This window comes from Bos taurus, chromosome 12 (assembly GCF_002263795.3).
Source record: "Bos taurus isolate L1 Dominette 01449 registration number 42190680 breed Hereford chromosome 12, ARS-UCD2.0, whole genome shotgun sequence".
NCBI lineage: Eukaryota > Metazoa > Chordata > Mammalia > Artiodactyla > Bovidae > Bos > Bos taurus.
This window is the reverse complement of record NC_037339.1, coordinates 19,092,461-19,115,701: the sequence shown is the minus strand read 5'-3', so window position 1 is coordinate 19,115,701 and position 23,241 is coordinate 19,092,461. Positions and strand designations below refer to the sequence as shown.

At 41.4% G+C, this 23,241-nt stretch overlaps 1 protein-coding gene across 8 annotated transcripts in view; it reads left to right on the top strand.

The window, feature by feature from the left end:
- RCBTB1 (RCC1 and BTB domain containing protein 1) overlaps positions 1–18,204 on the top strand; it is a 58,170-nt gene extending 39,966 nt beyond the window's left edge. For 4 of the 8 annotated variants that reach the window (XM_005213686.5, XM_005213683.5, XM_005213684.5 and 1 more), the window contains 4 exons: positions 1,390–1,516; positions 4,131–4,282; positions 8,384–8,514; positions 15,927–18,204. In XM_005213686.5, the coding sequence (XP_005213743.1) occupies positions 1,390–1,516; positions 4,131–4,282; positions 8,384–8,514; positions 15,927–16,067 (551 nt within the window). In that variant the 3' untranslated portion in view covers positions 16,068–18,204. Of the gene's footprint in view, positions 1–1,389; positions 1,517–4,130; positions 4,283–8,383; positions 8,524–15,926 lie in introns of those variants that run through there. The other 4 variants (XM_005213685.4, NM_001191212.1, XM_025000009.2 and 1 more) reach the window with 4 other exon arrangements.
- The last annotated feature ends 5,037 nt before the right edge of the window (positions 18,205–23,241 follow it).

The window sequence follows — 23,241 nt, the reverse complement described above, 5'->3', positions numbered from 1 at the left end:
AACACAGTTCTACTTACATGTAAGAATTAAATGTCCTTGCACCTTTTTATCAGGCAGTGTGACCACGGTTTAGTAAAGCCACTCCTCTTTTTTTTTTTTTTTTTGCCACTCCTCTTAAGTACACATTCCTACTAAGTAAATTTGCTCTGCTTTCAGATAGTGTGTGAGGATTATTGTTTGTGCTGCATTGATTTTTAATGTTAAGAACGATGTTTAGATGCCAGGTAGGGAGGGAAAAGGGTCACCCTGGGAAGGAACACTGCTCTAGCGTGACCACTCAAGTGAGGAATGTGTTTCTTAGGACTCCTTGAATTGAATTTACCAACTCCTTGAAACTACCCTAAAAGCAGAGCAGAGGTGTCCAAAAGTGCTTCAGTGAAGGAAAACTGATCAATTCTCACCCTTAGATGAACACTACTCAAACTTTCGAGAGAAGAGTTTAGGTAAAATGACAATCTATAACCTTTTCTTTTCAAAAAGATTTTTTTTTTATGTGGACCATGTTTTTAAAGTCTTGATTGAATTTGTTACAACAGTGTTTCAGTTTTATGTTTTGTTTTGTTTTTTGATTTTAGTTTCCTGACTAGGGATCAGACCCACACCCCCTGAGCTAGAAGGTGAAGTCTTAACTTCTGGACCAGGGAAGTCCGCAGAATACACATTTTTAATGTCTAGCTTAGTTTGGAAGACCGGTTTTTGGCCTTTCCAAATATACTTTTTTTTTAAATTAATTTATTTTTTTTATTGAAGGATAATTGCTTTACAGAATCCAAATATACATTTTTTTTCTTATAGTTTAGAAGGCAATGGCACCCCACTCCAGTACTCTTGCCTGGAAAATCCCATGGACGGAGGACCCTGGTGGGCTACAGTCCATGGGGTCGCTTAGAGTCGGATACAACTGAGCGACTTCACTTTGACTTTTCACTTTCATGCATTGGAGAAGGAAATGGCAACCCACTCCAGTGTTCTTGCCTGGAGAATCCCAGGGACAGGGGAGCCTGGTGGGCTGCCGTCTATGGGGTCGCACAGAGTCGGACACGACTGAAGCGACTTAGCAGCAGCAGCAGCAGCATACACTTAGCGACATTTGGGTATCACCAGCTGCTGAGACCTTCTCATCTTGGGGACATCAAGAGCTATCTCCTGTGTCTGCAGTACCTTCATTCAGTGCTGACGACGGCCCCTGGAATTTTTTGTCTCCCTGTTAGCCTATGAAATTTAATTTAATTTCTATGACATTGATTTTAATACTGGAAAGTTGATTTGTCGAGTAAGGGGTGAACTCTTCTGAGAAAAATCTAATGGAATTATCCATCGTGCTAGTCAGTATCTTTGTGAAGTCTTTCAAAGCTTGAGCACCTGTGTTAATGTGCTTGCTTCCTTCAGAGCATGAAGACTTTCTAACAGTTGCAGAGTCACTGAAGAAAGAATTTGACAGTCCAGAAACTGCCGATCTGAAGTTTCGAATTGATGGGAAATACATCCATGTCCATAAAGCTGTTTTGAAAATCAGGTATTTTCTCTTAGTTTAGAGTCATCAGTAACCGTACTCTTTTGCAGTCTCCATTTCCTTGTTATCCCACACAATGGAGACTAATAAGAACTAATCTTGGGAGTAGAGTGAAACAGCACACTTAATAATTTTGCATGTAGTATCAGTCCACTCGTTATTGAAAAGTTTTGCGTGTATGTTTGTGTGTGTGTGTGTGCGCACGTGTACACTCATGCGCCTTTTAGAAAAAGCATAATGTGGGAGTATTTTTCTGTATTGTTTGTTAAATGAAGTAGCTCATACATAATTATTTCCATCAAAAAAATTGTATATAGCTTTAAGAAAATACAAAGGCCCATCAGTGAAAAGTGTATATGTCTTCTTTTAGTTAAAACTTCCAGAGAAGGCAGTGGCACCCCACTCCAGCACTCTTGCCTGGAAAATCCCATGCACAGAGGAGCCTGGTGGGCTACAGTCCATGGGGTCACAGAGTCAGACATGACTGAGCGACTTCACTCTCACTTTTCACTTTCATACATTGGAGAAGGAAATGGCAATCCACTCCAGTGTTCTTGCCTGGAGAATCCCAAGGACAGGGGAGCCTGGTGGGCTGCCGTCTTATGTGGTCGCACAGAGTCAGACACGACTGAAGCAACTTAGCAGCAGCAGCAGCAGTTAAAACTTCATTTTCCACAAGCAGAAAACTTAGGAATACTGGACTTTCTGGTCCTGAGAGACAACTAATTCCCAGTTGAAGAAATGTTCTCTAAATATGGTACATGGCAGGAGTTCTTTGTATAAATGTGAGGGAACTTTGTATTAATTAATAACTGGATGATTGCTCACTGAGGCTGCCATTCGAGAGAGAGGCACATAAAATCTGACCATTGAGAGTTAAACTGGCCATTTACGAGTCTTTTTTCAAAATTTAGTTTAACATCTATTTACAAAATAACATGTTTTTAGGGAACTAAAATGCTATGTCATTCATTGCTTTAAAGGAGTAAGTGTCTACACCAAAGTAGTAATTGAAAAGGTGAAGGGGAATTGTTTCTGTCTGAAGACCTGTGGTCAGCCCGTCGGATTTTCCTGCATAGTGTTCTGACTGAGTTCATCTATTAACCCTTGCCTGCTGCTGCTAAGTCACTTCAGTCGTGTCTGACTCTGTGCGACCCCATAGACAGCAGCCCACCAGGCTCCCCCGTCCCTGGGATTCTCCAGGCAAGAACACTGGAGTGGGTTGCCATTTCCTTCTCCAAAGCATGAAAGTGAAAAGTGAAAGTGAAGTCGCTCAGTCGTGTCCGACTTTGGCGACTGCATGGACTGCAGCCTACCAGGCCCCTCCATCCATGGGATTTTCCAGGCAAGAGTACTGGAGTGGGGTGCCATTGCCTTCTCCAGAACCCTTGCCTAGACAACTGTAACTTTTTCCCTCCCAGATGAGGTAATTTCCTTTGTAAGTGGAGCCATTCTTTCAGTATTCTGAATGGATATTGAACATATATTTGTGTTTTTCTACTGTAACTCATTTTAAAAAGGATTTGAAAAGATGATTTAAAAAAAAATCATGAAGTATGTTATACTTTAAGAAAATCAAATATTCAGAAATCAGTTCCTCATTTAGGTGTATCTGTACATGTAAATACAATACAAAAAGACCTGTTTAGTTTTTCTTCAAATATGTGACTATCCTAGTGAGTGTCACAAATAAATTGGTAACAGGCTTGGAAGAAGAAGGGGAGCAGATGAAAGAAAAGGAACAAAGTTGGGATGGTGGCTGTTTTGAGGATGAGTCAGAAAAGAAGGAAAGTTGTCATGTACAGTAATGGAATAAAAATCCTTTTGAACATAATCCAGTTAACTTTTAAAACCATTTTAAGAATGTGCCGATTACAAAAATGGTGATTGCAAGAATGTGCTGGTAACATACAAACACTGAATCATTTGAGTGGTATTGATACATATCACGGAGAAGGCAATGGCAACCCAGTCCAGTACTCTTGCCTGGAAAATCCCACAGGCAGAGGAGCCTGGTAGGCTGCAGTCCATGGGGTCATGAAGAGTTGGACATGACTGAGTGACTTCACTTTCACTTTTGACTTTGATGCATTGGAGAAGGAAATGGCAACCCACTCCAGTGTTCTTGCCTAGAGAATCCCAGGGACGGGGGAGCCTGGTGGGCTGCCGTCTATGGGGTTGCACAGAGTCGGACACGACTGAAGCGACTTAGCAGCAGTTAGCAGCAGCAGATACATATCAAAAGTTTGAACAGTCACTTTTGAATTTCTTTTGAATTTCATTGTTTGAAATGCCCTTCTGTATAACATCTTTTAAACAAAACAGGTAAGCAAAAGCCTTATCTGAATGAGGTCTGTCAGATGCAAACAGTGGTACTTGTTGAAGCGCTGGCTACTTTGAGGCTATGTATAGTTCTTACTGTTTTACTAGGCAATACCTTAAAGAATGAAAGTGAGTGTATGTAAAAGGTGAATATAAAAACCCTTGCATGTGGAATATATTTTGGTTTTTGTACGTGGAATGAATGTACTACTCAAATAGAGTAACCATCCCTGTAATACTTGTTCATGCTTGCTCCCAGCGCCTTAAGCAGGTGAGTTTTGCTGTTGTGTTTCAGGTGTGAGCACTTCCGATCCATGTTCCAGTCTTACTGGAATGAGGACATGAAGGAGGTGATAGAGATAGACCAGTTCTCCTACGCCGTATACCGTGCCTTTCTCCAGTACCTCTACACGGACGCAGTGGACCTGCCCCCGGAGGACGCCATAGGTACCAGCCGCGCTGGGACTGGCCACGGCACAGGGTCAAAAACATGTCTCCCAACTCTTACTGGGCTCACCTTGTGACTCAGCTGGTAAAGAATCGGCCTGCAATGTGGGAGACCTGGGTTCGATTCCTGGGTTGGGAAGATCCTCTGGAGACGGGAAAGGCTACCCACTTCGGTATTCTGGCCTGGAGAACTTCATGGACTGTATAGTCCATGGGGTCGCAAAGAGTCAGACACAACTGAGCCACCTTCCCATACTCTTATAGTTCAATTAGTTGCTCAGTCATGTCCGACTCTTTGCCATCCCATGGACTGCAGCACACCAGGCCTCCCTGTCCATCACCAACTCCCGGAGTTTACTCAAACTCATGTCCATCGAGTCGGTGATGCCATCCAACTATCTAATCCTCTATTGTCCCCTTCTCCTCCTGCCTTCAATCTTTCCCAGCATCAGGGTCTTTTCCAGTGAATCAGTTCTTCGTGTCAGGTGGCCAAAGTATTGGAGCTTCAGATTCAGCATCAGTCCTTCCAATGAATATTCAGGACTGATTTCCTTTAGGATGGACTGGTTGGATCTCCTTGCAGTCCAAGGGACTCTCAAGAGTCACCTCCAACACCACAGTTCAAAAGCATCAGTTCTTTGGTACTCAGCTCTCTTTATAGTCCAACTCTCACATCCGTATGTGACTCCTGGAAAAGCTATAGCTTTGACTAGATGGACCTTTGTTGACAAAGGAATGTCTCTGCTTTTTAATATGTTGTCTAGGTTGATCATAACTTTTCTTCCAAGGAGCAAATGTCTTTTAATTTCATGGCTGCAATCACCATCTGCAGTGATTTTGGAGCCCAGAAAAATAAAGTCTGACACTGTTTCCACTGTTTCCCCATCTATTTCCCATTAAGTGATGGGACCGGATGCCATGATCGTGGTTTTCTGAATGTTGAGCTTTAAGCTAACTTTTTCACTCTCCACTTTCACTTTCATCAAGAGGCTTTTGAGTTCCTCTTCACTTTCTGCCATAAGGGTGGTGTCATCTGCATATCTGAGGTTATTGATATTTCTCCTGGCAGTCTTGATTCCAGCTTGTGCTTCTTCCAGCCCAGCGTTTCTCATGATGTACTCTGCATATAAGTTAAATAAACAGGGTGACAATACACAGCCTTGACGAACTCCTTTTCCTATTTGGAACCAGTCTGTTGTTCCATGTCCAGTTCTAACTGTTGCTTCCTGACCTGCATACAGATTTCTCAAGAGGCAGATCAGGTGATCTGGTATTCCCATCTCTTTCAGAATTTTCCACAATTTATTGTGATCCCCACAGTCAAAGGCTTTGGCATAGTCAACAAAGCAGAAATAGATGCTTTTCTGAAACTCTCTTGCTTGTTCCATGATCCAGCAGATGTTGGCAATTTGATCTCTGGTTCCTCTGCCTTTTCTAAAACCAGCTTGAACATCTGGAAGTTCACAATTCACATATTGCTGAAGCCTGGCTTGGAGAATTTTGAGCATTACTTTACTAGCGTGTGAGATGAGTGCAATTGTGTGGTAGTTTGAGCATTCTTTGGCATTGCCTTTCTTTGGGATTGGAATGAAAACTGACTTTTTCCAGTCCTGTGGCCACTGCTGAGTTTTCCAAATTTGCTGGCATATTGAGTGCAGCACTTTCACAGCATCATCTTTCAGGATTTGAAATAGCTCAACTGGAATTCCATCACCTCCACTAGCTTTGTTCGTAGTGATGCTTCCTAAGGCCCACTTGACTTCACATTCCAGGATGTCTGGCTCTAGGTTGGTGATCACACCATCGTGATTATCTGGGTCGTGAAGATCTTTTTTGTACAGTTCTTCTGTGTATTCTTGTCATCTCTTCTTAGTATCTTCTGCTTCTGTTAGGTCCATACCATTTCTGTCCTTTATTGAGCCCATCTTTGCATAACATATTCCTTTGGTATCTGTGATTTTCTTGAAGAGATCCCTAGTGTTTCCCATTCTGTTGTTTTCCTCTATTTCTTTGCATTGATCGCTGAAGAAGGCTTTCTTATCTCTCCTTGGTATTCTTTGTAACTCTGCATTCAGATGCTTATATCTTTCCTTTTCTCCTTTGCTTTTCGCTTCTCTTCTTTTCACAGCTATTTGTAAGGCCTCCCCAGACAGCCATTTTGCTTTTTTGCATTTCTTTTTTCTTGGGAATGGTCTTGATCCCTGTCTCCTGTACAATGTCACGAACCTCATTCCATAGCTCATCAGGCACTCTATCTATCAGATCTAGTCCCTTAAATCTATTTCTCACTTCCACTGTATAATCATAAGGGATTTGATTTAGGTCATACCTGAATGGTCTAGTGGTTTTCCCTACTTTCTTCAATTTAAGTCTGAATTTGGTAATAAGGAGTTCATGATCTGAGCCACAGTCAGCTCCCATTCTTGTTTTTGCTGACTGTATAGAGCTTCTCCATCTTTGGCTGCAAAGAATATAATCAATCTGATTTCAGTGTTGACCATCTGGTGATGTCCATGTATAGAGTCTTCTCTTGTGTTGTTGGAAGAGGGTGTTTGCTATGACCAGTGTGTTCTCTTGGCAAAACTCTATTAGTCTTTGCCCTGCTTCATTCCGTATTCCAAGGCCAAATTTGCCTGTTACTCCAGGTGTTTCTTGACTTCCCAGTTTTGCATTCCAGTCCCCTATAATGAAAAGGACATCTTTTCTGGGTGTTAGTTCTAAAAGGTCTTGTAGGTCTTCATAGAACCGTTCAACTTCAGCTTCTTCAGCATTACTGGTTGGGGCATAGACTTGGATTACTGTGATATTGAATGGTTTGCCTTGGAAACGAACAGAGATCATTCTGTCGTTTTTGAGATTGCATCCAAGTACTGCATTTTGGACTCTCTTGTTGACCATGATGGCTACTCCATTTCTTCTGAGGGATTCCTGCCCGCAGTAGTTGATATAATGGTCATCTGAGTTAAATTCACCCATTCCAGTCCATTTCAGTTCGCTGATTCCTAGAATGTCGACATTCACTCTTGCCATCTCCTGTTTAACCACTTCCAATTTGCCTTGATTCATGGACCTGACATTCCAGGTTCCTGTGCCATATTGCTTTTTACAGCATCGGACCTTGCTTCTATCACCAGTCATATCCACAGCTGGGTATTCTTTTTGCTTTGGCTCCATCCCTTCACTCTTTCTGGAGTTGTTTCTCCACTGATCTCCAGTAGCATATTGGGCACCTACTGACCTGGGGAGTTCCTCTTTCAGTATCCTATCATTTTGCCTTTTCATACTGTTTATGGGGTTCTCAAGGCAAGAATACTGAAGTGGTTTGCCATTACATACAGGATGGATAAACAACATCCTACTGTATAGCATGCGGAACCATATTCAATGTCCTGGGATAAATCATAATGGAAAAGAATGTAAAAGAAAATATGTTGTTCAGTCAGCAAGTCGTGTCAGATTGTTTACAACCCCATGGACTGCAGCATGCCAAGCTTCCCTGTCCCTCACAGGGAATATGCATTTGTCTCATGATATGCTCCGGGAGATGGTGAAGGACAGGGAAGCCTGGCATGCTGCAGTCCATGAGGTCGTGAAGAGTCAGACACAACTGAGCAACTGAGAAACAGCATGGTAGAGTATATAAGTGGATAACGGAGTCGCTTTGCTGTGCAGCAGAAATTAGCACAACATTGTAAATCAACTGTACTTCAATTAAAAAAAAATTCAGGAAGTATATATAGATATCACAGTTAATAATTATGGACACAGTTAATTTATGACTGTGGTCTTATTTTACTCTTTTAATCTTGAAGTGTAAGTTGCTAATGAATTAAGCGTATCATTTTGGAAACACAGGACAGTTCGATTTTTTCCTCTTCCTTTGTACTATAGAAGAAATTGTATAAATGGAGTATAGGAGAGGTGTGTTTGGGAGGTGGGGAAGGCTCGAACTTAGAGAATTTATTTAGTAAGATTGAGAGTACTGTTCCCTAAGAAGCTCCTGCTGACTTATCTGTATAACTGTCTTCACCAAAATGAAATGTCTGTAGATGGTTGGAAACTATTATGAGCTCCAGTAAGCATCCCATACTTTACTTTCAGGTCTTCTGGACTTGGCGACATCCTACTGCGAAAACAGGCTGAAGAAACTTTGTCAGCATATCATCAAGCGAGGAATCACCGTGGAGAACGCCTTCTCGCTGTTCTCCGCTGCGGTCAGATACGACGCAGAGGTAACGTAAACCAGCGCGCGCAAACACGCCGCCCATAACTCCCCGGGGGCACCTTCCCCCCTTTTTTTCTCATGGGACAAGGAACATGATGAGTGACTTCACTTCTGTTTAGGGAATCACTGAATGGACTGACCCCTACAAAAATGAAATCTGGCTTGCTTTATTCTCTGTTCACAGCTTCAAAAATGGTTGTTTCTCCTGTTTCTACCTAAGATAGGAAACTGGAGTCCCAGCAGCCCCACTGCAGGTTGGAATATAAAGAGCCACATCTCATGGGACTAGCAGACGGCATGTGATATTTCAAGTATTTCTCCAGGCGAGCGTAATACATTTTTTCTCAGGACCCACTGTGCTTTTGCCCCACTGTTGCCCTGTCATAAGCTAGGGCTGCCCTGTGATTTATCCCTGTGTTTGCTCTGAAGTTCTGTCATCATCTAATTGTCACTCACGGTTATTCATGGATGAAGAGCCTGCTCTGGACTCCTTTTTGTTCGGTGGTTTTTTATACGGGATTGATTCATGGATCTCTGGAGAGTCCCTCAGTGAATGGGCTTTGGGAGCCTGCAGTTCTTTGTGTGCATTTTCTGGAAGTGAAGAGCCATAGTACCATCAGAATGTCAGCTCCCTCTGCGTAGGAGCTGTATCCCGTTCATCTGTGTGCCTTGTGCCCAGCACATGGGTGGCCAGTTTTTGAACTGAGTGAACACGGAAAGGATGCATTAAGGATAATTAGGGAACTGAAGGCTGAGATGGTTGGTTTCATGTCTTCATGGAGAATAAAAGTCAAAGAGCAATAGCTTTGGTTGAGGTGTCTAGCTAAGGTTTGCACCCAAAATGACACAGTCAGTCTTTCATTTTATCATCATGTGACCAGCGAGATCACCTGGTGTCAGAGAATTTACCAGACTCATGCAAAGATCTGCAGCCGCGGCCTTGGAGATGTGTTGGAGGACAGACTGCATCTTTGCTGCATTTGGGGATCAAAATGGACCATTATGTCTTGGGTTTTCAAAATGCATCCTATTTTTATTTCAGATTATATTATGATTATAAATATTTGATGAGGTCAGATATAGCTGATTTTCTCTGTGGCCTTTTCAACAGATGGGATGATGATCAAAGTAAATCATTTCTAATAGGAAATGGATGTCTAGTTTTTTTCCTACCCTTTCTTTGTCATCATGAACATCTCTATTAGCAATGCTGTTTCTTCAGATTTTATTTCCTCCCAGTGATACAATTTTAAATTGGTCCATGACTTTTCACTTCATTTGGCAATTGACTTTGAACCTTCTGTGTCTCTCCATACTCCTTCTCAGTGCTCATGAGGTCTGTGTTCTTGGGATAAGGAGCTTGCTGACCAAAACCAGTCAGGACCACCTGTACTGTGCTGCGTTGCTTCTGTTGTGTCCGATTCTGTGCGACGCCATGGACTGTAGCCCCAGGCTCCTCTGTCCATGGGATTCTCCAGGCAAGAATACTGGAGTGGGTTGCCATGCCCTCCTCCAGGGGATCTTCCCCACCCAAGGATCCAACCCGAGTATCTTTTGTCTAACCTGCATTGGCAGGCAGGTTCTTTACCACTAGCGCCACCTGGGAGCCAGGACCACTGGGGCAGCAACTCGACTCTCATTGCTGGAAAGTTCTTTCTGACCTTCAGCTAAAATCTACCCCAGAAAGTTTATGGAAGATGCCGTATGCCTACCCAGGCCAGGTCATTTCCTTCAGTAGTTTTCACTTTTCTGATATAAAGTACATTAGAAGCTGTCCCTTGTTTGAGACCACAAACATGCTTCACCAGAGTCTGTCCCATTGGGGGCGTGTAGTTGGCACTCAGAAGTACATGCTGAGTTAAGTGAACGAATGAATGTATTTGAAACATGTCACCATAAAGTTGTACTTTAAAAAAAATTGTTAAACAATAACTCATAATCCTGTAAATTTTATGTATTCAATGTAGAGAAATTAGAAAATAGAAGGCAAAAAGCCTTCTTTTTAGGTTGAATTATTTTTTATTCTGTTGGGAGTTATATAATTGACTAATGTACCTTTACGTTTTATTACCTTAATACTGTAGAATGTAGAAATACATACATTTAGAATATAAAAATGAAGCCCACTTACTATATCTGTTAGTTGATTGGAAGCTGCTGCTAAGGCAGATTGGAAATTAGCTGCAAAATCTGTTATTTTCAGTGATTCAGCTTAGGGACCCTATGTGACTTTTCTTTCATTCTGTGAAAATGGGAGGGTGGAGACTCCCTGCCTCTCATATTTCTTCTTTTTTCTATAAAAATTACTGTGGTTCCTCCAGGCTTCCTTTTGACAAGAGAATTTTGAAGCAAATGTACATATGTTAAAAAAACAAAAATATATTGACTCAATAGTTGTGAAGACTTTTTAAAGTAAGCTAATTGTTGTGGAACCCTTATATTATAGATGCATTGTCAAATTTTCTGCAAATTTTTAAAAAGTAAAGAAGGACTTAGAGAAAGAAGACTTAAATATTCCTATAGTACAAACCTGAATGAGTGTTGATATCAGGGGAGAAAATGTGTATAAAACATTGTCTCGAGATAGTCCTGATCATGTTTTAGGTATAAACATTTTGAAATGCTTCTATTTATACTGTTTCTTTTTAGGAAATTTTTGTTTTCTGTGTCTGGTTGAACATTAGAAGAAACAGTTGGGGAGTTTTTTGTTTTGTTTGTTTAATCAGATTAGAGAACTTTCCAGAAAATACTACTTTCTGAGCAGCTATGTCTTAAAATTTTGCTTTTGGTGGGTAGAAATAAATATGAGCCAAGAATCTAATTACAGAATTGATTTGGGGACATGATTTTTTTAAAACTTAGTGCTAATGCCAGATGATCAGCATTTACTTCTTTTCTTAGGAGGTTAATTAAACATTTTTTGTGATCAGTAGACTACAGAATATTTTTTGAGTGTATGTTCAGTCACTCAATCATGTCCGATTCTTTGTGACCTCATGGACTGCAGCTTGCCAGCCTTCCCTGTCCTTCACTATCTCTCAGACTTCGCTCAAACTCTTGTCCATCGAGTTGGTGATGCCATCCAGCCATCTCATCCTCTGTCGTCCCCTTCTCCTCCTGCCCTCAGTCTTTCCGAGCATCAGGGTCTCCTCCAATGAGTTGGCTCTTGGCATCAGATGCCCAAAGTATTGGAGCTTCAGCATCAGTCCTTCCAGTGAATATTCAGAGTTGATTTTCTTTAGGATTGACCGGTTTGATCTCCTTGCAGTCCAAGAGACTCTCAAGAGTCTTCTCCAACACCACAGTTCCAAAGCATCAATTCTTCAGCCCTCAGCCTTCTTTATGGTCCAACTTGCACATCCATACATGACTACTGGCAAAACCGTAGCTTTGACTCTACAGACCTTTGTCAGCAAAGTGATGTCTCTGCTTTTTAAAAATGTTTTCCAATATGGTGAGACACTGAAATACTTTCTAAAAAAGAAAATCAAAACCCACTTTGATATGGAATGTTTTTGTACTTGATGTACAGTTGATCCTTGAACAGTGCAGGGGTTAAAGGTGTATAATTTACAGTCAACCCTCCGTGTATGTGGTTTGTCCAAATCCCTGGAGTCAGTCAACCTTGGATCCTGTAGTGCAGTTAGTATGTGCTGTTGAAAAATATCACCCTGGCCGAGTAGTCCTTCTGCAAAATGTCTTAGCACTCATGTATTTTAGCCTTGGGCTGTTAACACTGGATAAGAACTCCACTGAAAGCTGCAACATCATTTTAAAATGTGGGTTTTAAGACTGTCGATCTTCCATGTTTTGTTACTAAAGAAAATCTGTGGAAAGAAAAACCAAGTTATTTTCAGAGTGTGTACAGTGACTGGAATAATGCGATGTTTAAAGACTGAGAATTAATTTATAAATGTAGATCTTCCTTCCTAATTAGAACAAATCTGCTATTTGATCTGCTTCAGAATCGCTTTATAATAATTCCACCACAGACAGTCATAAACATGGACTTTGCTTTCTGAAACACCAAGACTACCCATATTATGAGATTCCTTGAATTTACACCCTTGCCCACTTTCATATTCCGTAGGCTTGAGAAGGTGCTTAGGAACTTTTCTTACCTCCTGGCCAAATACTCCTTGTCCTTCTTAGAATTTTTTTTTTTTTTTAAGTCCAGCAGTCCTATTATAGTTGACTTATTAGTTGGGTAAGAGTTGCATTTTTTCCCCTAGGTAATTGAAGATCTGATCATTTGCATATTGAGCTGAACAAATCATGTAGGTTCTTATACTATTTAAGAGTTCTCAGAAGGGCATTTTTCTAATTCACATATCACCATCAGCAGCACATGGGCTCAGGTTGCTGATTGAATCTGCTTGACTGTGCAGCTCTCTGGTTCATGGAAGTGAACGTGCAGATTTTAATTTCTCTCTTCAAGTGCGTTCAGCGCTTCCTTTTCCGAAGATCTGCCTTAACCACAGTTTAATTAGTTATTTAGACAACTCAGATTTAGATTACTTTCAGTATTCTTTGGAGAAGGCAATGGCACCCCACTCCAGTACTCTTGCCTGGAAAATCCCATGGACGGAGGAACCTGGTGGGCTGCAGTCCATGGGGTCGCTAGGAGTCAGACACGACTGAGCGACTTCACTTTCACTTTTCACTTTCATGCATTGGAGAAGGAAATGGCAACCCACTCCATTGTTCTTGCCTGAAGAATCCCAGGGATGGGGAAGCCTGGTGGGCTGCCGTCTATGGGGTCGCACAGAGTCGGACATGATTGAAGCGACTTAGCAGCAGCGGCTGTATTCTTTAGTTAGCCTTTCGGTGTTTGAAACTATTAAACATTTGTTGAATTCGGTTGACCCTTGATCAACGTGGGTTTGAACTGCATGGGTCTACTTATACGTGGATATTTTTCAATAGTAAATACTACAGTACTGTTAGATCTGTGGTTGGCTGAATCTGCAAATATGGAGGGCCAACTATAAATTATACTTGGGTTAACCCCCATGTCGTTCAAGGATCAACTGCACTGAGAAATCTCACCAAACTAAATGGAGGGGAAGACAAAGCAATTTGATAAAACTATTTTCATAGAGTTGTGAACTGACAATTTAGAAGCCCCATTTGTATACCTGGGGCTTCCCTGGTGGCTCAGATGGTAAAGAATGCCTGCATTGTGGGGGACCCAGGTTTGATCCCTGGGTCTGGAAGATCCCTTGGAGAAGGGATTGGCTACCCACTCCAGTATTCTGGCCTGGAGAATTCCATGCACAGAGGAGCCTGGTGGGCTACAGTTCATGAGGTTGCAAAGAGCTAGACATAACTGAGCAACTAACACTTTTCACTTTGTATGCCTGTGCTATATAAAAAAGTTCTTAACAGTTTATACCCCAGGTAATCTATACAATTAATAAACTGAATAAACTGGCTTTTTCATTATACTACAAATATCTTTAATTCCAAATTAGCAGATACAGGAGTGGTTAAGTTTTTTTTTTTTTTTTTTTTTTTGACTTTTTATTTTGTATGGGGTAATAGTAGAAGGGAGTGGCAGAGGATGACATGGTTAGATGGCATCACCGACTCAGTGGATGTGAATTTGAGCAAACTCCAGGAGATATGAAGAACAGAATAGCCTAGCGTGCTGCAGTTCATGGGGTTGCAGAGAGTTGGACACAATTTAGTGACTGAACAGCAACAACAAGTAGCCGAGTAACAAGAGATGCTGTGATGGTTTCAGGAGGACAGTGACGGGACTCAGCCATACGTGCACACGTATCCATCTCCCCCAAACTCCCCTCCATCCAGGCTGAGAAGTGGTACGGTTTTGCAGTGCCAGAATTTAATTTCACCTTTGAACTTGAAATTGTATAATTAAAATTTAAATACCTAAAGATCCATATCTGATACATGACATGGTTTGAAGGACTTTTTATGCTGTGACTGGGTCCTTCTTTCTCAGATATATGTAGATAATAAACTAGTTATGTATTTTTGATAAATTAAAATGTGACTTTCATCTTTCTATGGGATGTAATGTAGTCCCTAGAGCTGTTTATTAACCATTGAGTTATAATACCAGGAGTAGTGCTTTTTCCTGAATAACAATGTGAGAGAGAGTGTTTTATGTTGTAGGGCATTCAGCTGTCCATTTAGCTCACCAGGAATCTCTTACTTCAAAACAAAACAAAACAAAGCCATGGATCCAGAGACTGCGCTAACAATCTAAATGTGTTTTCAATTATCTGAGAATAGAACTCTGGCAGCAGCTGGCTGAGAGACTTCAGATGTGGTTTCTCTCTTCCTGGTTATATGACTGGAGAGGGTGCTTCTTTCAGCAAGGGACAGAGAGACTCATAGAATGAGGAAGCATTTGTTTGCAGGGGTCTGAAAGGGGCATTTCTGTGTGGAAAGCAGCCCTTCCCCACCCTGCCTGATATTCTCATTTGGTGGGAGCTGGGATGCAGGAAGCCAAGACCCTACAGTTTAACTGTTGTTGGGATCCTGGTCTGGTAGAACCCTGAATATTGACCTTCAGTATTGCTGGCCAGGTTACAGAAAGCGAGCTGTCGGACTTCACCTTTGTGCACGTTCCAGGTTACCTAGTTGATGTAATAAAAGTATGTTCCAACGTTTGAAGGAACAAGGTCACAGTAGCATTTTGCTGGGGTGAAAGCATGTCTTAGCACAGGCACAAGTCGGCTCTTAAACTCTCGGTTTGCCACTTGTGTGTGAGACTTCCGCTGTGAATGTTGGTAGCTGGTGACCCTTCTCCTCTGATTGACCATCTGAGAAATGAGTGTGGTGGGAATTATAGTGTATTACTCCTTGTGGCTTTAAAAATGAAGACATTTTTATATAGGAGAGCATGAAAGTGATTTTAAGGTCTTGGAATTTTTATTTAAAAATTTTTTAATTGTTTTTTTAGAATTTTTATTTTTAATGTGTCACTTTAGGTTGATCATTTCATCATTTTTCTGTTCTGAAAAGTCTTTTCTTCCCTTGAACCAAATGACCCACATCTTAATGCTTTTCCCTGATGCTTGAATGTAGTAAAACATATTATATGGACTTAAGTTGCTTTCAACTTTTTAAAACCATGTCTTCAAGTGACTGGATTATGTGGTAATTGTGAAGAAACTGCACCCCTACATCCCACAACTCTGTGTGTGTTTTGAAGAGTCAGACCTGAGTAAGGGAACCATTGCTTTTACTGTGTGATGAGAAAATAGTTGGTATTTTTTCTGCCTTGTACCTGTGGTCATGTGTTTGCCTAGTTTGAGGTTTCTGGCCTCAAATCTCTTCTAGGGGAGGGTGAGAGCTTTGGGGTGAGGGATCTGGAGAGAAGGAATTCAATCAAAGTTAATTAAAAAAAGGCCTCTTCTTGTTTTTATTTTTGTTGTGTGTGTCCAGGATTTAGAAGAATTCTGCTTTAAGTTTTGCATCAATCATTTGACAGAAGTCACACAGACTGCAGCATTTTGGCAAATGGATGGCCCTCTCCTAAAGGAATTCATTGCTAAAGCCAGTAAATGTGGAGCCTTTAAGAACTGAAGCCCAAGACTGCTGGGTTTTGTGTGAGTGCTCTGGGGCTGGTGAAGGCGTGTCGTTTGTGCTCTATGAGGGATGTAATTCTGCAGGTAAAAAATAACAAACCATCACATGTCTTGCTCACATTGGGATACAGCTCTCTGTGTAGGGATATGTGAAGAGTGCACAGCTCTTCCTGAACCCATTTTAAACTATTTCCAGATGTGTGTATTTTGAATGTGACCTTAACATTTGGCTGGGACATTGTAAAGGGGTGAAAGTTTTGCTAGTTGGTTGTTTTTTTGTTTTTGTTTGTTTTTGATTAGAGGAACTTCTAAAGTTGGAAGCGGACGTTTGTGGCAACTCTCCTGGCTCATGTATCGGCAGCCCTTTTGCTCCCAGGAGTTGGGATAGTGCACGAATTGTGAGAGGCGTAGAGGCCCCCCCGCCCTCCCCCGCCAGAATGAAAGGTGCTGACTTGGGACTTGGCTGAGAGCTGCATTAGTTGCCAGGTCTGTAGCCTCACTTTGAAGGGATAGTTAAGATCGTTTGAGGTTTTGTTTGTGTTTTTGCATCATTGATGACTTTTTTTAACTTCAAAATGATATTCAATTTAATATAAACCTATTGAAATGGTAATTACACAAAGACGAATTTCTCAGTTAGTCAGGGTTTCTCTTAAGGCTTAAGTACATGCAAGAGTAGTAATGTAGAACTATCTATGAAAAATTAATAATGGAAGAAACTTCACTTGGGTGAAGGTGAATATTTTATAAATCAGAGTCTCCACTTCTAACAGTGTTTTATTAAGGTTAAATTTGAGAACCCAAATTTAAATGCCCCCACCTTTTCCCCTATAAATGCTAATCATGTAAGAGGATAATAGTGATATATTCCTCATTCTCTTGCTTCCTAAATCATGGTTGCTGAATCATCAGATTTGCTATGTCTGACTCAAATAAGTAGTTCTTAAACCCAAGTTTCTTACAGGACTTAACAGAGTTTGTTTTGATTGGTTTTTATCTGTGCCAAATACCACCATACATTTTGCTTATTTGAAATTTCACCAGCTTTCACATTTGACTTTCCTTTTGGTCGTGTTAGGTATAATATTTAGCACAACTTGACTTTGAAGAAGGATCTGAATTAGGGGCGGGTGGTCTGGTTATGAAACGTGGCTCTGGGAGTAAGAGTGTTCAGTGTGTGTCTTTGCAGCTTGCTTCACGTGTCTGTGGAGCTTGCTTGGAGAGCAAGGCTTTGTTTTTCTCTCTGGCCAACAGACTCATTTCTCTCTGTGGAAGCTCCCCTGGTGAACTGTTTGCTGTTTGGAAGGTCTCCCATCTGAATTGAGACTAGATACATTTTCAGACTCAAATGAACAAGAGGGTGAAGAGATGCTGCAGCTACTGTTTTTAGCAAAGTTTCTGTGTGTGTTGGCGGGGGAGGGCCCAAAGATGGGAATTCATTGATGGGGGCAATAAACACAAGCCCAGAAATCCCAGCCCCCTTTCCTTGACCGTGTTGCAAGTGATCAAAGCCCAGTGAGTTACTACATTAGGATTATTACTGCAGCATGATAGAATTTTCTTACTAGGTTGAGAAATGTACATTAATTTGATTATTAGCCATGATGGGTAGTATTTATAACAGTCACTCTCATAGGTTATCCGGGCAAAGCAAGAACTTCAGTGTGTTTACTATTGCTCTTACTTGAAAAAAAACACTTTAACAAAAGCACAAATTAACGTAGTATATCCATTTCCATAGATAGTTCATTCATTCAACAAATATTTGCCGAGTTCCTAATAGGTGAAGAACCACTTCTCAGATTACTGAGTTATTTGTATGAGTATGTATTCAGTGAAGAGAACAGGAAAAAGTCCTTCAGAAAGTACTTGTGTGTATGTGTTTTTTTTTTAATTATGCTCTCTTATTTTTCTACCTGGTTTTGTTAATCACGTCAGGAGATAAAAACTATTCTTTGAGTTGTTTTCTTCATCAGACATAATTATGAAAGCCGAAATATTTGTATTTCTTAAAATAGCCCTAAAATATACTCTTGAACTTCTTACTGGAACATTTGATACTCTAGTTATACAGGTTGTATTTATGCAGTGTTTAGAGTGACATGTTAATAAATAAAGCAGTCTGTTAAAATGGGCATCTAGAGTTATCTTTTCCCTCTCAAAAATCAATAATATGCAGCCTTAAAAAGGAAAGAAATTCTGACACATGCTGCCACTTGGATGAACTTTGAGGGTGTTATGCTCAGTGAAATAAGCCAGTCACAAAATGACAAGCCCTTTATGATCCCACTTACATGAGATCCCTCGAGCAGTCAAGGTAGATGGTTGTTGCCAGGGGCTGGGGGAAGGGGTCCGAGGGGTGATTACATAATAGGTTCAGAGTTTCAGTTTCGTAAGATAAAAAGTGTCCTGTGCGCAGACGGTACACAACAATGTGAATGACTTAATGCTGCTGAACTTAACCATGGTTAATACGCTAATGTGTATTTTGCAATGAAAAATTTTAAAAAAAGCAGTACTCTGATTCTTGGATATTAGGCTAAAAGCAGGTACCACTGTGAGCATTTCCCTGGTGGCTCAAAGGGTAAAGCATCTGCCTGCAGTGCGGGAGACCCGGGTTCGATCCCTGGGTCAGGAACATCCCCTGGAGAAGGAAATGGCAACCCACTCCAGTATTCTTGCCTGGAGAATCCCCATGGACAGAGGAATCTGGTCGGGCTACAGTCCCTGGGGTCGCAAAGAGTCGGACACGACTGAGTGACTTTCAACTTCACCACGAGCATGCTGTGTCTCAGCTATGCCCCAACCCCAGAAAATAGGCTCTAGCTTTATTCCTGCTGAAAGACACTACAGTTGAGCCATCACAGCGAAAAAATATTAATATATCCGGATCCTTTGGGGGACTAATAAATGAGGGGTGAGACATAGTCCCTGTCCTCAAGGAATGTGAAAATTGTTAGGAGAGAAGAGCGAGATTTAGGAGTAAACACCGTAACATTTAGAAACAGCTTCTCGTAAGTCATTGAGAAGAAACCCCGTCAGGTTGGTGTGAGAAGTACTCGTTCTGAAGGCCCTGTTGGTGCGGCACGGGGGCACACACGCTGTCCTTTTAGCCCATTTCCAAAACAGGTGAGCGGCCCAAGCAACGGCTTAGAGGTGGGGGCTAACACGCCTTTCAGAACGTTACCGTAAGCAAGCTCGTTTGGTCAGAATGGAAAAAATAATCCAGGGCTCCTCAGGCAGCAGTGTTGGCAAGGGGAGGCCGTGTGGACACGTGTGGTGTTTGTGTGTGTGTGACGTGGATGAGAACAGTTATTTCCCACGATGCCAGGCCCTGTGCTTCACAAATATTTTGGTTTTGTTTTCTGGCTGCGCTGAATCTTCGTTGCTGTTCGCGGGCTTTCTCTAGTTGCGGCACTCGGGAGCCTGTTACTCTTAGGTGCGGTTGCACGGGCTCTCATCGCAGTGGCGTCTCTTGTTGCAGAGCCCGGGCTCCAGGTGTGCGGGCTTAGCAGTTGGGACACTGGCTTAGCCTGGCGTGTGGAATCTTCCCTGGCCAGGGATCGAACCTGTGTCCCCTGAACTGGCTGCTGCTGCTGCTGCTAAGTCGCTTCAGTTGTGTCCGACTCCGTGCGACCCCATAGACGGCAGCCCACCAGGCTCCCCCGTCCCTGGGATTCTCCAGGCAAGAACACTGGAGTGGGTTGCCATTTCCTCCTCCAATGTGTGAAAGTGAAAAGTGAAAGTGAAGTCACTCAGTCGTGTCCGACTCTTAGCGACCCCATGGACTGCAGCCTACTAGGCTCCTCCATCCATGGGATTTTCCAGGCAAGAGTACTGGAGTGGGGTGCCATTGCCTTACAGCAGGCAGATTCTTATCCAACGCACTACCAGAGAAGGCCCCTATGTTTTCTTTTTTAATGCCCACATTTTTGTACCATAGACTAGGCAGAATTAGGCTCAGATTAAATAATTTTTTCAGCAGTAAGCGACTGCAGAAGTACAAACCCAGGTTCTGTTTTCACTTGTCCAACATTTGCCACCTGATGGCTGCCTCGTTCTTGTTGCTCTGTTGTGCTGAGTTACCACTGTGAGTGACCAGTGAAATCTGAAAGTAAAGTGGAGGCCAGAGGGTTTTTTAGAAATAAACGTCATGACATGAGAACTGTTCCTCAGATAAGCTTTGCTGTAGGATGTAAGATCGGGGAGGCAAGCTGAAGTTACAGCAGCATCTAGACGGGGGCAAATCTTTCTTCAGCAGGTCTAAGGTGGAGCCTTGGCTTTTTTATTCAGGTATAGTTGATTTTAGTTGATTTATTTATTTATTTATTTTTTCCAGTTTCAATGGATTTTTTTTTTTCCAGTTTCAATGGATTTTTTTTTTCCAGTTTCAATGGATTTTTTTTTTTCCAGTTTCAATGGATTTTTTTTTTTCCAGTAGTTGATTTATAAGATTAGTTTTAGATATACAGCATATTGATTCAACATTTTTATAGCTTATACTCCATTTATAGCTATTATAAAATCTTGGCTATATTGTGGTACAGTGTATCCTAATAGCTTATTCATTATAAAACATAATAGTTTGTAGCCCTTAATCCCCTAATGCTGTGTTGTGTCCAGCCCCTTCCCTCACCCAACTTGTAATCTCTAGTTTGTTCTCTGTACTTCTGAGTCTCTTTTCCGTTATAGTCACTAGTTTGTTTTAATTTTTAGGTCTCACATGTAACTGAAAACATACAGCATCCGTCTTTTTCTCTGACTGATCTCACTTAGCGTAATACCCCCCAAGTCCATCCACGTTGTTGCAAATGTCAGAATTTCCTTCTTTTTGATGGCTGACTAGGACACACCCACACCCCACATCTTCATCTGTTCATCTGTTGATGAACACTTAGGTTTCCTCCATATCGTGGCTAGTGTAAATAATGCTGCTGTGAATACTGGGGCATTGAACCCGGGCCACGGCAGTGAAAGCCCAAGTCCTAAGCACTGGATCACCAGGGAACTCCCCTACTTATGGTCTTTTTGAGGATAGCCATTCTGACAGGTGTGAGGTGATACCTCATGATACTTTTTGCATTTCCCTGATGAGTTAGCAGTGTTGAGCATCTTTTCATGCGCCTGTTGACCATCTATCTCTATGTCCTTTTTAAAGAAATGTCCCTTTTGGTCTTCTATTTCAATCAAGTTGGGTTTTTTTTTTATGTTGAATTATATGCGTCATTTACATGTTTTGTATATTAACCCTTTATCACTCATATCATTTGTAAATATTTTCTCCCATTCAGTAGGTTCTTTTTGTTCTGTAGATGGTTAATGTGTCTAGACTGCTGTGTCTAGATCAGTGTTTCCTTATAGATTTCCTGTCTGGATAATCTGTCCATTGATGTAATTGGGCTGTTAAAGTTCTCCACTATTATTGAGTTGCTGTCAATTTTTCCCTTTATGTCTGTTAATATTTGCTTTATAAATTTAGGTGGTCCCGTGTTGGGTGTCTGTATATTTCCATTGTTATATCTTCTTTGATCCCATGATTGTTACGTAATGTCCTTCTTTACCTCTTTAACAATCTTTGTTTTAAAATCTATTTTGTCTGGTACAGTATTGTTTTCTTTTGATTTCCACTTGCATGGAATGCCTCTCCTTCTTTTAACTTTGTCTCCGTGTGTCTTTAGATCTGAAGTGACTCTCTTGTAGGAAGCATGTTTTTATATCCATTCAGCTAGTCTCTGTCTTTTGATGAGAGCATTTAATCCATTTACATTTGTAATTATTGGTATGTTTGCAATTATTGCCGTTCATTAATTGTTTTGTAGTTCTATTTGTAGACTGTTTTTGTATTTATTTATTTATTTTTTCCCTTCTTTTGTTCTCTTTCCCTTGTGATTTGATGATTATTTTTAGTTTATGTTTGAATTTCTTTCTCTGTTACTGTTTTTTGGGGTTTTCGTTTATGGGTACCATGAGGTTTTTGTATAGCTGCTGCTGCTGCTAAGTCGCTTCAGTTGTGTCTGACTCTGTACAACCCCATAGATGGCAGCTCGCCGAGCTCCCCGTCCCTGGGATTCTCTAGGCAAGAACACTGGAGTGGGTTGCCATTTCCTTCTCCAATGCATGAAAGTGAAAAGTGAAAGGGAAGTTGCTCAGTCGTGCCCAACTCTTAGCGACCCCATGGACTGCAGCCCACCAGGCTCCTCCACCCATGGGATTTTCCAGGCAAGAGTACTGGAGTGGGGTGCCATCGCCTTCTCCTTTTCTATAAGCAGTCTATGTATATGTATATGTGATTATTTTAAATTGTTGATCTCTTAATTTCAGATGCATTTTAACAGCCCTACAGTTGTACTCTCCTCCCCTCATGATGACTGTTTTTGACATATATTTTGAATCTGTTTGTCTTGTCTGTCCCTTCTTTTTGTAGGCATAAATGATTTTTACTGTTACTTTTGTCTTTTCTGGAGAAGGGCATGGCAACCCACTCCAGTATTCCTGCCTGGAGAATCCCAGGGACAGAGGAGCCCGGCGGGCTACAGTCCACGTGATCACAAAGAGACAGGACTGAGCAGCTAACACTAACGCTTTCACTTTTTGTCTTTTATCCTTCCTGCTAACTTTGTTCATGAATGATTTACTGTCTTTGCTGTATGTTTGCCGTTATCAGTGAGTTTTTTCCTTTTATAATGTTCGTGTTTCTAGTTGTGTGGCCTTTTCTTTTCCACTAAAAAGTTTCCTCCAGCATTTGTCGTAAAGTTGGTTTGGTGGCACTGAACATTTTTAGCTTTTGCTAGTCTGTGAGACTTTGGATTTTCATCAGATCTGAACGAGAGCCATGTCAAGAGGAGTATTCTTGGTTGTAGGCTTTTCCCTCTCATCTCTTTAAATACGATCATGCTACTCCCTTCTGGTCTGCGGAGTTTCTGCTGAAAAGTCAGCTGATGTCCTTACGGGAGTTTCCTTATAAGTAACTTGTTGTTCCCTGTTGCTTTTAATATTCTTTCTTTATCTTCTGTTTTTGCCATTGTAATTACAGTATGTGTGGTCCTCTTTGGGGTGATCCTGTTTGGGACTCTGTGCTTCCTGGACTTGGGTGACTGTTTTCTTTTCCAGGTTAGGCAAGTCTTTAGCTTCTGTGTCTTCAGGTGTATTCTCGGGCCCTTTCTCTCTTCTCC